Below are 17,895 nucleotides of genomic sequence, written 5' to 3'. Positions count from 1 at the left end.
AGCGTAAGGGCTCAGCGTGTACCAATCCAGCGTGTATCGGTACCTGCATGCAGCCCTGAGGTACCAGCCCACGAGCATTCTACAACCTACGACGGTCGCCTAATAGAAGTATCAAATATGACGTCACACGTGAATCGAAACTTCGAGATTGAAGAAGCTGAAGCTTTTAGTAGTGAACGCGTGGTCGTGATCTATGGACCTAGGTAAGCGGCCCGAGCGGCGCGTGCATCACCTTGAAGCTTCCGCTATCGACAACAAGACTGACAGCACCACGACCCCACACGACTGACGAACAAGGTCCAACCTCATCGTCTCTGGTATTAGTCATCTGCCAAAGACCCTGCACCAGCTCAGAAACACTCACGCCTGCACCGTGAGCTGTGGCTGCGCTTTCCTGATACGCCTCTGTTCCGCACCTGCCCTGCGCATCACCTTCCCCGCCCACGAGGACGTGTTTACCTGCAACCCCGTTCGACCGCTTTCTATCGACGTCACCACGACAGTCCCTGCGCACTTATACACAAACCACAAGTTTATTAGCTGGAGAAACAGGTGGCAGCCTGCATCGCAAAAGAGCCTTGCCTAGCGACACCCGGGACTTTCGCCTCCCACATACCGCTCAGAATTGCGCCAGAGGCGACATTGGAGAGATTGCATGTTTGGCTAGTTTGCTCTCCGAGCGCTCGGCGCAAATATGAAGATCAAGAAGCAGGCTACATTGCGGCATGAGTCCACTCTGGTAGGCAACATACTTCCATTTCAATGAAGCTATGCTGACATTTCCATAGTCGCCGATGATAGCAGACTTTGTACGAGCAACAGAGTCGATACCGCTCTACCAGCTGCCCGCCCATCTAGCTTCTTTTCCCAAGCAGTGGCCATTTCCTCGAGGAGATGCTTACCATTGGATACCCGTACTGAACCGCTTTGATCGCGTACTGGAACTCTTCAACCAGGAGTATGGAATGGCGGACGGGCCGCAGACACAACCTTTCCAGCGGCGATTGCTGTTGAAGGGCGACGCAGAGGAGGCAAATACAAGCGCTGAGTCGAGTACCACTGATGCCGTTCTGGATACCCTGCACGTACCTCAGGATGGCGACCGTGAGCTGATCGAACTGCTCTTGAGCTTCACACGGATGCTTCTGGAGAACTGTGGCAATCGCAGCCTGTACTCGAGCAGCGAACGTCTGGACAAGCTCCTCAACACCACCTCCACATCCTTGTTGAAGGCCACCCTGCGTCTCGGTCACCGATTGTCGCAGCGCTACCAAGCCGCGCGCTTGCGTTTGGCCCCGGCCACATTGCACCCTTCGTTGCTCTCTAGCCACTACAACATCGGCCTAGACAAGATCCAAAAGCTATCTGCACCTTTTTCGAAGAGTCATACAGCAGCTGCACCGATCTTTGGCACACCGGCGGGTAAAGGAAAGGACAAAACTCCGGGCGATCGACGCAATGATACGGACAGGTTCAATCCAGCTGATTTGAGTGGGCTGTACAAGCTACCAGAATCTATGTTGAAGCAGGAGTTTGGAGGATTGCATATCTCATATTATGAGCCGAGCGTGGCATCTGAAGAGGGTAGCAACAACAACCAGCCGGCAGCACCGCGTACAGATGCACCTAGTACACCAACACCAGTACGTCGAACGTCGAACATGCGCAACCAGACCCCGCGAACACCAACTGCACCGACCGCGGAATCGCCGAGTACGTCATCCCTCACTCCGGGAGAGACGAGCGGCCGACCGAACGGACCGAAAACTTTCGAGCTGTCAGCGGACAAGGTTGCGAATAACCACATCCATGATTTGCTCAAGCAGGGGCTTGTAGAGCTGCCTGAAAGTGCGCATTATGAGCTACTGCACAAGCTGCGGGCGGCGAAGATGCTAAGCAGTGGGTCTGCTGGACGAGACGACGCAGTGGCTGTCCGTTTGCTTGCAATTGCCAACATGGGTTTCGTTCACAGCGAAAAGGAGTTCCATAACCGACTGGGTCAACAAGACGCGGACGAGCCACGGCAATTGCAATTAGCCTTCCAGCTTGCTGAACTTGTCCAACCCCCCGGCGAAGGCAAGACAGGAATTTCGACTGAACTTCAGACCTTCACTTTCAACGCGCTTGAGGCATTGGCAAAGCACAAGACCAAATCTGCCGATGTCTGCACTGCGCTCAGTGTCAATGTGAACCACGGTGTGCTGTTCTACATTGTCCGGAAGCTCGTTACTGGGCTCAATACCGAAGATGGCGCACTGATCGACCTTGAAGAAGACGAATGGCGCGACGCTGTGTTCTCCCTACTCAATACCATCCCACAATCGCAGTCACGCACAGGAGAGAGCATGGTGTCCGCTGGGCTTCTGGAGATTCTTGTCGAAGTTCTCAAGTTTCGAACGGACAAGGCAGAGCGCAATCACCCCAAGATTCTCAACTTCCTTGATACGTTTGTGTACAATTTGCAGCATGCATTTGCAGCCCTTGTGAGCGCCAGGGGCTTGGAGATCATCGCCGACCTCATGCAGTATGAAGTCGATACATCGAAGAAGCTCGCAGAAGAGGACAGGGGTATGCCTAGGGAGTACAAGACTCAACTCACCGACTACCAGGTTCCTTTCTACCACCAACAGACACTCAGATGGCTCTTCAAGTTCCTGAACCACATGATGTCCCACACAGGTGGCAATTTCGATCGTCTCATGCGGCAACTCATTGACTCTTCGCAACTTTTGACTGCTCTCCGCGTTGTATTATCGAATGCAAGCATCTTCGGTTCGACTGTGTGGAGCATGGCTGTCAATGTTCTTACCAGCTTCATTCACAACGAACCGACCAGCTACCAGGTCATCGCTGAAGCTGGCCTGAGTGATGCCTTCTTAGAGACGGTGGCTGGTGAGCCAGCTTCAGAAGAAACGGCAGCCGCTATTGCAAGCCTCACGGATGCTGCAAACCCTCGGCCGCAGCAAGGATATGCTCCGCGAGTGCCAGGGCTGCCTCTGGCTACGGGTATCCTTCCGGTTGCTGAAGCTATCTCGACACTGCCTCCTGCTTTCGGAGCGATATGCTTGGCTGAAGCTGGTATGAAGCTGTTCCAGTCTTCGAAAGCTCTTCCTCGGTTCTTCGAAATCTTCGAAAGTCCAGCTCACGTCAAGGCTCTTGACGCCGACACAGAGATGCCTACTATGATTGGTAATACCTTCGATGAATTGGTGCGCCATCATCCGCCACTAAAAGCACGCGTGCTCTCTTGTCTGAGTGAGCTGATCGCTCGCGTCGTACAACTCTGCGCTGCCAAAGCTGAAAAGGAAGGCGCTGGCGCGAAGCTTTGGACAGAAGGGGCTTATGGCAAGCTCTTCGTAGCTGGTGGTCGCCAAGCCCTCGTAGGCTCACAATCCGTGAGCGGGCAAGCGCAGCAGCCCAGCTCTGTTACCGCAGATATCGAGATGCAAGACGCTGACAAGCAGACGCCCGCTCATTCGTCTGCAGAACCTGTGTCCATCGACCAGGTCATCGATACAGAGGACAGCGCTCAAGGTCCAACAACCAGTCAGTACATTCGCGTCCTGTGTCGTTTCTTGAGCGGCTTCTTCTCCAACCATGCAATGTGCGCTGCCTTCATCGAGGCAGACGGTGTCGAGTCGATCCTCAGTATTTCCAGTCTCGCCTGCCTTGATCCCAAGGCCAAGGAGTCGCGTAGTATGAGCGAGGAGTTCGGTCGTGTTGTCCAGGTCCTTGTCGAACAGAAGCCGCACATCACAGTACCATCGTTGATCAAGCGGACCCAGCGTGCCTTAGAGCAGCTCGAGCCTCTCTTAAACCATTCCGGTGGCACAGCGTTCTTTGCGCCCTTCACCACCAATACTTCTCAAGACAGCGAAGTAGTGAAGAACGGAACAAAGTACGTGAAGTCGCTTGTCTGCGCACACACACTTGTTTCGGCCATGACCCTCACCTTCCAGAGCCAGATGTTCAGCCCTCGCCAGCAGCATAATATATCAGCCCAAGTTAACCTTGCTGACATGTATGCGCGCCTCGTCGACAGTCTTGGCAGGCTGCATGGTAGCTGCGTTTGGGAGGAGCTTCTCCTTCAAAAGAACATGCCGACAGCGTGGGAGAGAGAGACACGTATTGTCAGCCCTGGATTTGGAGTAGCTGAAGCTGATCACGTCTTTGGTATGGGAATTAGCAGCCGCGCTCCGGACCCTACGGAGGGAGCCACAAGCGAGGACGCAACACTATCTCAAGATGTGGCATCTGCAACTCCCGTGCCAAGCCAGAACAGTGCGCAGTTCAGGAACACACAGACTCTTCGTTCGCTTCTTAGTCGGATACCGCTGGAAATTGCTTCCTTCTTCCAGTCTCTTGGTAGGCTCTTGCTCTCTAGACGGACTCTGGAGACCTACCAGAGACAATGCGCCACGATAGTCTCGGATCAGCTCGCGCAAGCAGTCATTGACCAGCTTCAATTTGAGGCGGCGAAGGAGTCTGAATCTGTGGAAGATCGTTATGCGTACTGGATCGTCACCTTAACCTCCCTGTCGCAGCTCATGATCGACCCGCACATGGATAGGACCCAAACACTGACTTTGCTCCTCGTCTCCTTCAGGAATCTTGGAGGGTTTGAGGTTCTTGCAAATGTTCTGAATCAGTTTTTCGAGACAGCCTCGGAGGCTTCTCGTAGGGAGGGCGACGCTGCGAGTGAAGAAAGCAAGCGACTGCTGCATTTGTCTTTAGGCGGCATCAAGATCATGCTCGCTTTTTACTCGCAGATCACCAACAACAAGATCATCAGTGAATCGCCACAGACGTCGGCAATGCAAGGTCGACCCGATCGTGACACTACTAGGGCAGATTACTTCTCCACAGCACAATTCTTAGTCGAGCTCCGCCATGCTGCCATCAAGCCTGTGGCAAAGACCTGGAACTCTGACTTGATCGACAAAGCAACCACCTCGATAGTCAAGACCTCGATCAACATCCTGCGGTCTATCCTCGAGTGCGAGGGAGAACACGGAGCGTCTAAGACTGTGGACAAGATCCCCAAGCGCAGCAAGCCTATCATCAAGCCATGGTCTCCTCGTAATGGTGAGCACATGGCCCGTTTGAAGGAGGCCGAATTCGAGGAGAGCTTGGCTGAAGAGGCCCTGTACCGCTGCTGTGATAACTACAACTTGGCACACGACTACTGCCAGAACCAGACTCGTGGGCAGTTGTCAAGGAATCCGATCCCGCAGTACGAGATCGAGGCCCGCGGTCCACCATCTGCGTCACCCAGCCGAGCCGAGGTCGTAGTTCCCGAGCATACCGATACTGCTAGTAACTCTACCGGCGATGACACGAATGATGGAAACACCTCAGATGCACCAGATTCTCGATCAATCCAGATGGAAGACGTTATTGCAGATGCCTCCCAGGAGATGCCGGACGCTTTGGCTAGCACACCAGTGCCCGAAGGCCAGCCAGTACAGACGTTTGTCGCTTCTCATGATGCCCTAGCATATCAGCGGCGGATGGCTGTTGGTAATAAGGCCGAAGCTATTGCTTTGGATGATCTGGAGAAGGAGCGCATGACTCTCCGCAAAAATCTGGTCGATCGATCGCTGGACATCCTCAACTCTCATGATGGCGTCACATTCGAGCTGGCAGAACTTATCACTGCAGCTGTCGCAAAGGCATCCGAACTACCGGCGATGCGCTCAGAGATCGGTGCAACGCTGGTCCAGTCTCTGATTTCGTATCAGAGCGAAGACTTCCGCTCACAAGGCAAGAAGATTGCTGCCTCTGCACATCTGCTTGCCCTGGTTTTGCAAGAGAAGGGCTTCTACGAAGTCATCGTGGAAGAGTTGAAGGATAACTTCGCCACATTGCTTGGCTTCATCAAGATCTTCCCAGACCAGACGCCCGAGGAGTCTTCACCATGGATAGGACAGGTGCTTCTCATCATCGAGCGGCTCTTGGCCGAGGACCAGCTTCCTCGCGAAGTTCAGTGGACACCACCAACCAGCGATTCGCAACAGGAGGCTTCCGTTGATGATATCCCCGAGCCCATTGTAAGCAGCGGTGAAAAGAACCTCCTGTTCCAGGCAATCATGGACATCCTTCCACGTATTGGCAAGGACGAGTCCTTGGCTCTGTCAGTCACCCGCGTGCTGGTCATGCTCACACGTACACGCCAGCTCGCCTCACGTTTGACCGAGAAGCGCAACATCCAGCGTATCTTCCTGATGATCAAGCAGCTTGCTGGTGTTACCAATGAAGGTTTACGAAGCGCGTTCATGATCGTGCTTCGCCACATGATTGAAGACAACAACATGATTAGGCAGCTCATGCGCACAGAGATCCAACAGATGTTTGAATCGCGCGATCGGAGGCAAACCGACACGACTGGCTACACTCGTCAGATGTACAACCTGGCCATCCGAGCTCCGGACATTTTTGTCGAAATCACCAATGAGAAGCTGCAACTGACGCGTTTCGACCCTAATCAAAAGCCACAGACTTTGATGCTGAAGCGTGAGGAGCCTCCCGCCGACTCCAGTACCGAAGCAAGGCCTTCAGACACCACCTCTGAGGCCGACAAGCCTAAGGAATCGAGCGAGCTTCCACCCCAGAAGCCAGTCTTGGAACGGACCAAGACGACAGATTTCAGGCTACCAGTCGTCGAGAACCCTGACGGCGTTATTCACTACCTGCTATGCGAGTTGCTTGCGTACAAGGAGATTGAAGACAAGGCAGAACCTCCAAAGCCTACTGAATCCACCGCAGAGGTCTCGGAAAACGCCGAGTCCACGGATGCCCAGCCCACCTCGGACGGAGTCTCGACACCTTCGACTGCGACCTCAGATCCAAGCAAGCCCGAAAAGCCCATATTCAAGGCTGATGCGCACCCAATTTACATCTACCGCTGCTTCATCCTCAGGTGCCTGGCGGAGCTCCTGCAAAGCTACAACCGCACGAAGATTGACTTCATTAACTTCTCGCGCAAGGCCGATCCGTACGTCATGACGCCCTCGAAGCCTCGTTCTGGTGTGCTCAACTATCTGCTCAACGTACTGGTACCCATCGGTACACTGAACCACGAGGGCGATCTCGCCTTCAAGAAGAAGCTTGCCACCTCAAACTGCGCGATCGATCTCATTGTCTCTCTTTGTAACAAGACGGGAGAGAATGCCCTACCCAAGGCTGAGGCGAGCCAGATGTCGCCCTACGCCGAGATTGAACAAGATCTGTTGTTCGTACGCAAGTTCGTTCTAGAGCATGCACTGAAGGCTTTCAAGGACGCCAGCACTTCTGATGAGGCACTCGATTTGAAGTATTCACGATTGTTGGGTATCGCTGACATCTTCTCAAGGATGGTGTCGCAGCGCGCCAACGGTGAGATGCTTACCTCAAACGCGGACCTTACACCGAACCTCAAGCAGATGGCGAAGATCATGTACGAGAAGAACTTCATTACCATCTTGACAACAGCAATCTCGGATATCGATCTCAACTTCCCGAACGCCAAACGAGTTGTCAAGTACATTCTGAAGCCTCTGAAGTGGCTCTGCTACGTCGCGATGGATCTCAGCACGCACTATGACGAATCTTCAGCTCCAGATTCTGCTGATGAGTCCGAGATCTCGACAGCATCTGACGATGATCTTGTTGAGAACGACCGCGAGGAAACGCCTGATCTCTTCCGCAACTCCACCCTCGGATTGTTCGAACCTCACGATGACTACGAATCCGATGATGACGAAGATGAGGATGACGAGGAGATGATGTATGACGATCCGTATGCAGATGACATGGAATACGACGAAGGCGGAGAGCTTGGAGATGACGATGTCGTTTCTGAAGACGAAGACGAGATGCTGGACATGGATATTGACGACATGGGCCCTATTGAAGGCCTTCCTGGTGATGTCGATGTTGAGGTCGAGCTCGACGATGGTCCGGTCATGGAGTCCGGCACTGATGACGACTCCGAAGAAGATGACGAAGATGATGATGATGATGATGACGAGGACATGGATGACGACGATGACGATGAGGAAGAGATGAGCGCTGAGGCTGCGATGGATGCGATGGACGAGCTGGTCGAGGAGTTGGAAGAAGTCACTGGCGACGATGAAGGCGGTAGTCTCGCTGATGATCAAGATGACTGGAGCGACGAAGGCGACGATTTCCCTACTGCCTTGAACCGAGACAACATGCCCACCAACCCTTTGAGTGGCTTCATTCTCGACCAACCTCAGCTCCTTGGACAAATACATCAAGGGGGTGACATTGAGGAATTTCTGGGTGATGGGATGGGCGATGACGGTATGATAACGATTCTGTCCCTCAAGAATTTGCACTGACTTTAGCAGGCGAAGAAGACGAGGAAGAAGAGTACGATGAAGACGACATCCACTATGATCCTGGTATGGAAGATGACGAAGAAGCCCTGCCAGAGCTAGGCTGGGGAGGCGGTGGTTGGGATGAGCCAGCCGCATCTACCTCTCGCCACACTCACCGACTGAGTCCCTGGATGTTCCCTGCTGGACCGGGCGATCGCATTCTTGTTCCAGCATATCGATCACACCGCCCGGGTGCTGGTCCTCGCGCAACAGACGATGGCATCAACCCTCTGCTACAGCGTGGCAGTCGATCCCAAGGACGTGATGGTTCTGCCGGTCGAGGCGAGAGCGACTGGGTGCACGCAATAGAGGGGCGTGGCCCTCGTGCAGCCAATGCAGACAGCCCTGTGTCCTTCATTAGCAATCTGCTGAACGCCATGAGCCAGGGCAACGCACCGCAGCTGCAACAACACGGTGGGGCTATCCATCTCTCCTTCAATAATCTCCCCATTGGAATTCCACCGCCGTTCGATGTTGGCTTCCACCGCAACATGGTCCCTCCAAGACCAAACGGCATGTCTCGCTCGGCCCGTGAAGACCCACACTCAGCAGTCGCATTTGCGAAGGCTTACACAAGCCAACGCTGGCAAGAGGAAGCTAGAATCCTTTACGGCCCACATGCGTACGAGAAGAGTCAGCTAGTTATCAACTCTATTCTCAAGGTTCTAGTGCCTCCCGCCCTAGAGGCAGCAAAGAAACGTGAAGAAGAACGAAAGGCAGAGGCTGCTCGCAAGGCCAAGGAAGAGCAGGAGCGCAGAGATCAGAAGGAGCGTGAGGAGCGCGAGGCGAGGGAAAAGGAAGAGAAGGCGCGACAAGAACGCGAGGCTGCTGAGGCTGCTGAGGCTGCCAGTCGCGCAGCAGAGACTGCTGTATCGCAAGAAGCTACCGAGAAGCCTGCCGAGGCAGCTGAAGGCACTTCTATGGCGGGTGTCGAAGCCGGCCTGGCAGAACCCGAAGCCCCTGCTGAGCCAGTACAGCGCATCACCACGATACTGAGGGGCCGTGAATATGATATCACCGAGCTGGGCATTGACCTCGAATATCTCGATGCACTGCCAGAGGAGCTTCGGGAAGAAGTGCTGCTGCAACAAGTTGCTGAGCGAAGACAAGAGCAACGTCAGCAGCAAGCGCAACGAGCGCGCCAAGAACAGCAGGCTCAAGAACAGCAGGCATCTGGTTCAGCTGGCAATACTGCTCAGACTGAGGAACCCACTGAGCTCGACGAGGAATTTCTAGCTGCTCTTCCGCCAGAGATGCGTGCTGAGCTCCTCCAACAAGAAGCAGCCGACCGCCGACGCCGCGAACGAGAGGAAAACCGCCGTCGTAACGCAGCAAACGTCGGTGCTCCTGCGCCTCAAGCTGAGGAGATAGATGCTGCCAGCTTCTTCGCAACACTGGACCCTGCGTTGCGAGCAGCAGTCCTCATGGATACAGACGAGGACACTCTGCGACAGCTACCTCCGGAGATCTCGGCAGAAGCTCGAGCATACGGTGGCGATCGTCGCCTGAATCAATTCGAGTTGGGTTACCAGCGTGGTGGGCGACGAGGCCACCCCGAAGACCCTTCGCAGAAAAAGAAAGCGCGCCCTTGCGTTCAAATTCTGGACAAGGCAGGTGTTGCAACTCTGCTGAGGCTAATGTTCATCCCTCAGCAGGGTAGTGCAAAGTCTAGTCTCAGTTCCATCTTACGCTATGTCTGCGAGAACCGACAAAACCGCGCTGAGGTCATCAGCATTCTCCTGTCCATCCTTCAGGATGGCAGTGCCGACGTTAACGCCGTTGAACGTAGCTTCGCACAGCTCTCACTCCGCGCAAAGCAGCCGCAGCAGCCTGCAGACAAGACACCAAAGATCTCGCGCAAGAACGGTGCACTATCTATCAACTCGGATGTCTCCCCACTCATGGTTGTACAGCAATGTCTCAATACGCTCGCACAGCTGACAGAGAAGAATCCAGCTGTATGGCAATTCTTCTTGACCGAGCACGAGACAGGCGTAGGTTTTAAGAATCGCGGGAACCGCAAGGGCAAGGGCAAGGATGCCAAGTCAACACGATACCCTGTCAATGCACTCTTGACCCTTCTCGATCGAAAGCTCATTGTGGAGAGCTCTTCAATCATGGAGCAGCTGACAGGTCTGCTTCGTATCATCACCCATCCTTTGCAGCAAATCAAGAAAGACAAGGAGAAGGCTGCAGATGAGGCTAAGAAGGCTACCGAGGCTGCCGCAGCAGCCCCCATCACCGAAGCTCCAGTCACCGAAACTGAGCAAACACCAGCGGGGCGAGCGGCTGGGCAGGACACGGAGATGGCAGCAGTCGGCGACGAGCCTGCGACTACCGCTCCGACCACAGAGGGCGAAGGCAGCTCTTCTAAGCCAGAAGGGGCCAAGCCCGACGAAGAGAAGACTAAAAGGCACAGGACGATCATGCCGCCCGACATTCCTGAGAACAACCTGCGCCTGGTCGCTAAGATCCTTGCAGCTCGTGAGTGCAACAGCAAGGTCTTCCAAGAGACGTTATCTGTCATTAGTAACCTTTCGCCTATCCCAGGCGCAAAAGAGGTTTTCGGACAGGAGCTGCTCGGCATCGCAAAAGATCTCGCCAAGAACATTCTCGATGACCTTGCCAGCTTGACAGCCCAGGTCTCTAAGGCAGAATCACACACAGATGTGCAGGGTATTGCCCTGGCCAAGTTCTCGCCTGCGACTTCAGACCAGACAAAATTGTTGAGGGCCTTGACTGCGCTCGACTACCTCTTTGACCCATCGCGCGACAACAAGGACAAGCCTGAAGCCAATGCTGAGGCTCTTGAGCCGAAGCAGAAGGAGGATATATTGTTGACACTCTATGAAGATGCTGCCTTTGCGCCGCTCTGGAGTAAGCTCAGTAATTGTCTGGCGGTCATCCGCGAACGCGGGAACATGCTCAACATTGCGACCACACTGCTGCCTCTTATCGAGTCGCTGATGGTTGTCTGTAAGAACACCAGTCTAAAGGAGCTTCCGTTATCAAAGATACTCCCGAAGGAGTTTGCACTCTCCAGCCCACCGCCAGAGAGCAAGATGGAGAACCTCTTCTTCAATTTCACAGAAGAACACCGCAAGATCTTGAACGATCTTGTCCGCCAAAACCCGAAGCTAATGAGTGGTACCTTCTCTCTGCTAGTTAAAAACTCGAAGGTGCTGGAATTCGACAACAAGCGCAATTACTTCAACCGGAAGCTTCACTCTCGTGGTGGCGACCGTCAACCTCACCCGCCATTGCAGCTGTCTGTGCGCCGAGATCAAGTCTTCCTGGATTCTTTCAAGTCTCTATACTTCAAGTCTGCTGAAGAGATGAAGTATGGCAAGCTCAGCATCCGCTTCCATGGTGAAGAAGGTGTCGACGCCGGTGGCGTGACCCGCGAGTGGTTCCAAGTCATCGCCCGCCAGATGTTCAACGCTGACTACGCTCTATTCGTGCCTGTCGCTTCCGATCGCACAACCTTCCACCCGAATAGGCTTAGTTCCATCAACCCGGAGCATCTTATGTTTTTCAAATTCATTGGGCGCATCATCGGGAAGGCGCTCTACGAGGGCCGTGTTCTTGACTGCCATTTCAGTCGTGCGGTCTACAAGCAGATCATGAGCAAGCAGGTCAACCTCAAGGACATGGAGACTCTCGACCTTGAGTACTATAAGTCGCTCGAATGGATGCTGCAGAACGACATCACGGATATTATCACCGAAACTTTCTCGACTGAAGTCGAGGCGTTCGGCGAAATGCAGACCGTTGATCTGATCGAGAACGGTCGTAATATCCCGGTCACCGAGGACAACAAGCATGAGTACATCCGGCTTATCACAGAGTACCGTCTCACAGGCGCTGTTGAGGAACAGCTTAAGGAATTTCTTCGTGGCTTCCACGATATCGTCCCCGCCGAGCTCGTGTCTATCTTCAGCGAGCAGGAACTAGAGCTTCTCATCTCCGGTCTTCCCGACATCAACGTGGATGACTGGAAGAATAATACCGAATACCACAACTATACCGCTGCTTCGCCACAGATCCAGTGGTTCTGGCGTGCTGTGCGCACCTTCGAGAAGGAAGAGCAGGCTAAGCTGCTTCAATTTGTCACCGGAACCAGCAAGGTGCCATTGAACGGCTTCAAGGAACTTGAGGGCATGAATGGGTTCTCAAAGTTCAACATTCATCGCGACTACGGTAGCAAGGACCGCTTGCCATCCAGCCACACTTGCTTCAATCGTAAGTTCGCATCTCTTTACTATGACATTGAAATACCGCTAACACTTCCGCAGAGCTCGATCTTCCCGAATACGAGTCCTATGAAGATCTTCGCAAGGCTTTGTACACAGCCATGACCGCCGGTGGTGAGTACTTCGGTTTCGCATGAACAGCGCATCCATTTCAGACTGTATCGACTCCTTAGCGCTTCCTTACATATTCATGACCTTCGATATGCATTGCAAGGGCGCTTTTGTATGAGCCTAAAATGGCGAGTGATTGATGGGCGTTCAGCGTTCTGGATGCCAGCACAGCATGAAGTCAGGTCGACTGGGAGTGCAGGCCCATGTTTGCTGACACGGATTGTTTGGGGCTGAGGAGCGTTTGGCGTAATATATGATAGTACTGTAGATATTCAGGATGAGCAAATTTGTTCTGATCATACTTTCTTGCCACTCGTGATGTAAATGTGGAGAAAAGCGTTGATCAACTCACCTTACTAACTGGTCGGCAAAAAAAGCACCACAGAAGGATATCGCGACAGTGTCTCGCAGTAATAGTATTCCAGGATCATCTCGGTCGAGCGCAACGTCTCTTGTCAGTCGTCAAACTACGTGACTCGCTTTGGCGTACCATGGAGTCAGTGTCGGTACCTGTCTCATGCAGATTAGCGACTCCAGAAACCAGTCATCCTCGCCTACCCTCAGAACATGCGCCCCCAACGATCAGTGTGTCTAAAAGATTCGATCGATCGCTCAGCTCTAGTATAAAAATGCAGATACGTGATACTTTGCAGATGTGTTGGTGCTGGACCACGAGTCCACGACCTAGAAGAATTGCACAAGCAGATTTGCACAGTAAATTTTGAAGGAGGCTGTCACATTAGACAAAGACACAACTATAGGTCTGTAAACTGCGGTCAATTAAGCTCTGCAGAATGGCTTCAAAAATGCAGGTGCAGCCATAACCTGTCAGTGATGCAAGTCTTCCAGTTGAGGCTTGCGCGCCCATGCGTGCACGGAGTTGAAACGACGTCCGCGTACACCTTTGACAGCGGGAACTTTCCTTCCATCAGTTAGTCGCAGTTGTCGATCACCAGCCGCTGAAATCTTATTGCTCTAGGAACTTCGGGCTCACACCTTCCGCGATCCGTGGTGTCAGCGAGAGCGAATCGCTGATTTGGTACTCGGATGCACCGGATGATGAATAATCCACGTCAACGCCAACAGCACTCTTCAGACCTCCTTTGCTCACTTAACTTTCGCACGCGTATACCCGACCGTAAACTGTACAGCTGGGACACTTTGCGCACAACAAGCTCCTCTCCTCGTTTTGAGGCTGTGCGGCTCGACACGCATGCGAACCATGAGAGTTAGCAACATCTCTGACCATACGAGCAGAAACCAAACTGGCACTGGGGACCTGTGCTATCGTTATTTGGCAGTCGCGCAAGTCGTGCGGTGCTGTAATGATTTCACATCAGTATGCAACATCGCCTGAGCGCCTATGCGCGCCTTCGTGGCTGCCTCTAGTTACAACACAAGCCGCGACACTCAGGCAGAGGGAAAGCGAAAATAAACGCAGGTAAAGAGAAAGCGGAAAATGTGGTCGTTGATTACAGGAAGACGACGTTGAAGACTAGGCTTTATTCAGGCCACCGTCGAGGACGATCTCAAACGGCTCCTGAGGTATCACGAACAGACCAGGAAATCCTCACGACAGTTTGCCCACCGAGGTTGGTGCCGGCATGGCTCGATCGACCATCGCTGCGATCGCGACGACGGCCCCAGTGACACCACTGGACTGATCCAGGAGCCTTTCCACTGGACTTGCTCGCCGCATGCCACGGGAGCCGTTCCACATGCCCGTCATGCAATCACGGCGAAGGCGACAAGCGATAGTAATGACAGGAGAACTTGTGCCGCTTTAGGCAAATCTCCACGCTGCAAAAGACCCACCGAGACCCATGAAGGCCTGATGGGTGTTACCAGCCACCGGCCAATTGAAATTGGAAGGCCCCAGATCTCACGCCTTCGTTATTACCTTTTCTCGATCATCGCACCGTACGATTGTCGGGATTGCAGCCTTTACTGCGGTTTTTCTGGGCACGGTGAGGGGGCTTTTGCAACGCGCATCATCATCACGCCTGGTCTCTGAGGAGTTCAAAGCGGCTGGACCACGGAGTGAGGGGCGTCGAAAACGGCACGGTCACACACAACGATTATCATTGGACGACTCAGGTCTCCGCGCTAGGAGCGGGAGCATTTACCGTGACATGGCGGACAATGATAAGCGGCTCTCGACATGGCGAGAGGAACAGCGGGCATCACAAGAATTGTTTGCTTGCCTATGCAGTCGCAAATATGCGGCTTTGCAGAGATACAATGCAGGACTATGCACAGCGCCACAGACACAATTTCTAATGTTGGGGCAATTTGTCCCGCGCTGCAACGGATAAACAACGGCCGAAGACACGCCATCCGCCTCCAAGTGGTTTTCCCACAAGCGAGATGTCTTGCCCACTGGGAATCCAGGTTGTGCCCCGATTTTTCCTGATCCGCCAAGGACTTGGGGGACGGGCGAAAACCCTGGAAACGGCGCGCATGGTGTTACACCAGACAGCTAGGCACCAGCAGAGTACGGTGCGTATCTCATAAAGAGAAGAGCCGAGTTCATATTGTGGGTGGAACCCGCAGTGCAAGTGCGAGTCAATGAGGCGTCGTACCCAGTACGTGTTCCCAAAGATCTGAGCAAAGTGTGTACCTGCTCGCCACTAAGCCGCAATCGAACAGGGGTCCTGGACCCTGGATTGCGTTGATTGGCCCAAGCTTTAATCCCACGGCGTTCTTTTGCACTCCACAGAGGCAGCTCCATTTGGGACACGAAGACTCAGCCCCGTGCCGCTCGCAAGCAGCTCCGTCTTTCCTGGTTTCGGCACCTTGACCCGTGCCTACGCGCAATCTCAGGCCTGAGTCTTGAGAGGACCAAGGGGTCAAGTGAAATACGGCTTAGCAGTACTTATACGCCTGGGTCCCGTGGGTCTGCTTCTGATCCCTCCCCGCAACCACAACTACCCAAATCGCTGCCATGTTGGGGCAGAACATGATCTCCGCGCAAGTTATCGAGCAACTGGTTGCGCAAGGCGACCCGGTTGTCATCCACGAGGGTTACGCCCTGGACATCTCAACATGGATCGATAACCACCCTGGTGGTCGGCTTGCAATCCTGCACATGGTCGGGCGCGATGCCACCGACGAAATCAACATGTATGCGCTGCGATACAAGAGCGAGATAGCTCGCTGTCCATCTTTGAAACCTGAAACTGACCCAATGCGTAACAGCTACCATTCCAACAAGGCTCTCCTGATGATGAAGAAGTACCGCATTGGTCGTGTAGAAGAACCGTGGACGAACCTCGAGCCCCCTATTCGCGCCGCCAAGCCGCACTCCGACTCGGACCTAGACGAGAAGAAAGCCGTCAAAGCCGCACATGAACGGTCACGACGAAGTGTTGACCTGAGCTCTGTTAGTGTCCTTTCCTTTGCATACTTTGCGAACATGGTTCGAGGGTACTCCACTGGCATATGCTAATGCCAACTCAAGGTCGCTGCTACGCTGAGCAAGAAGCTGAGCCCTATCGACGCATGCGCCAACACGTGCAGGTCCCGTACACCAGACCCAGAGAAGCAACCACTTCTAAGGTCTGAAGCACCTCCGCCATCCACATTCGATAAGATAGCACACCGCCTGCAGTATGCTACTGAGCTCGAGGAGAAGGAGATCATGGATGGGCTGAGAGAGAATCCTTCGGTGGACACCGAGACTCAACACCAAATCCTGCTAGACTACCGCGAGTTGCACGAGCAGATCAAGGCGGAAGGCTTATACAAGTGCAACTACTCAGCATACGGCTGGGAAAGCATCCGATATGCTGCCCTTTTCGCTGCTTTCGCATATCTGCTGTACAGCAAGTGGTATCTCACATCTGCGCTCTTCTTGGGGCTGTTCTGGGTAAGCCTATTCCACATCCTATTAAAGCGGTTGCTAACATCTTTCAGCAACAGATCATGTTCACGGCGCACGACGCCGGTCACCGCGGCATCTCTGGCAACTTCGTCATCGACACCCTGATCGGCGCCTTCATCGCCGACTTCTGCTGCGGCCTCTCGATCGGATGGTGGAAGTCGTCCCACAACGTACACCACCTGATCACCAACATGCCAGAACACGACCCAGATATTCAGAATACACCCATCTTCTCGAACTCGCCCACGTACATTAAGGGTGTTGTTTCCACATTCTACAAGGACTTCGAGTTCAAGTGGGACGCTGCCTGCGAGGTTGCCCTGCCATACCAGAAGTACACCTACTACCCCATCATGGCGCTTGCGCGATTCAACCTCTACCTACTCTCTTGGTGCCATCTGTGCTCGCCTCGCGCAGCTCAGCTTGGCGCAGCGTGGTGGACACGCCCTGTCGAACTCGTCTTCATGGCGTGCTACTGGTTCATCTTCGGCTACCTGCTCGTCTGGTGCACACTTCCCACCTGGCCCATCCGCATCGGTTTTGTCCTTATCAGCCATCTCGTCACGATGATCCTGCACGTTCAGATCACGCTGTCACACTGGGGCATGCCAACAAGCGATCTTGGACCCACCGAGTCTTTCCCTCAGCGTCAGATGCGCACTACAATGGATGTCGAGTGCCCTGTGTGGTTGGACTGGGTTCACGGCGGTCTCCAGTTCCAGGCCGTGCACCACTTGTTCCCCAGGGTGCCGAGGCACAACCTCAGGAGAGGACAGGAGCTAGTCCGAGAGTTCAGTAAGAAAACCGGTATCCGTTACCACTGCTACGGATTTGTCGAGGGCAACAAGGTTGTCCTCGGTAGGTTGGAAGAGGTTGCGAACATGGTCAAGATGATGGTAGAGTGTCAGAAGGATATGGCTGCTACAGGAGAGAGCGGACTGCACTGAATGATTGGCAACGAAAGTGCTTCATTGCCCGGGCGTTCAGGAAAGAAGCGGTTTACGACTACAGAACAATATGATTCTTGACGGGTGCGTGTCTGCTTCATCTTGCTGCTACGTAGATAGCACCAGTCCCAAGTAAGACAAAATTCGACGATTAGCATGCCTCAGTTCCCGAAGTCAGCTTCATCGTCCTTCAACGCAATCAGATACCGAACTTTATTAATACGATAGCTCACGTTGTTTCTCCACGGACTCCCTGGGCAGGGTCACTGACATTCAGCACCACGACGAAATTCATCCTGCGTGACATCAAAGTGAAG

At 53.7% G+C, this 17,895-nt stretch overlaps 2 protein-coding genes across 2 annotated transcripts; both read left to right on the top strand.

Moving 5' to 3' along the window:
• The first annotated feature begins 216 nt into the window (after nt 1-216).
• On the top strand, nt 217-13,040 carry M421DRAFT_419675 (E3 ubiquitin-protein ligase HUWE1). Its single transcript, XM_033592212.1, has 4 exons — nt 217-739; nt 789-8,307; nt 8,355-12,626; nt 12,680-13,040. The coding sequence occupies exons 1-4, from the start codon at nt 695-697 to the stop codon at nt 12,772-12,774; spliced, it is 11,931 nt and encodes a 3,976-aa protein (XP_033449404.1). The 5' UTR covers nt 217-694; the 3' UTR covers nt 12,775-13,040.
• A 2,652-nt stretch (nt 13,041-15,692) lies between these two features.
• On the top strand, nt 15,693-17,578 carry M421DRAFT_91674 (delta 8-(E)-sphingolipid desaturase; the record flags this gene model as incomplete). The annotated part of the gene is made up of 3 exons (XM_033597965.1): nt 15,693-16,130; nt 16,209-16,616; nt 16,664-17,578. 3 exons carry the CDS (start codon nt 15,693-15,695, stop codon nt 17,576-17,578), a joined length of 1,761 nt encoding a protein of 586 aa, XP_033449403.1.
• Between the last annotated feature and the right edge of the window lie 317 nt (nt 17,579-17,895).

The sequence above is a fragment of the Didymella exigua genome, assembly GCF_010094145.1.
Source record: "Didymella exigua CBS 183.55 unplaced genomic scaffold M421scaffold_11, whole genome shotgun sequence".
NCBI lineage: Eukaryota > Fungi > Ascomycota > Dothideomycetes > Pleosporales > Didymellaceae > Didymella > Didymella exigua.
Note: the sequence above shows the minus strand (reverse complement) of the source record. Positions and strands in the feature narration are given on the sequence as shown.

Coding starts and splice junctions, on each gene's coding strand:
- M421DRAFT_419675 (XM_033592212.1), top strand. CDS start 695: ATGAAGATCAAGAAGCAGGCTACATTGCGGCATGAGTCCACTCTG. Junction 8,308..8,354: donor TGATGGGATGGGCGATGACG/GTATGATAACGA, acceptor TGACTTTAGCAG/GCGAAGAAGACGAGGAAGAA. Junction 12,627..12,679: donor CAGCCACACTTGCTTCAATC/GTAAGTTCGCAT, acceptor ACACTTCCGCAG/AGCTCGATCTTCCCGAATAC.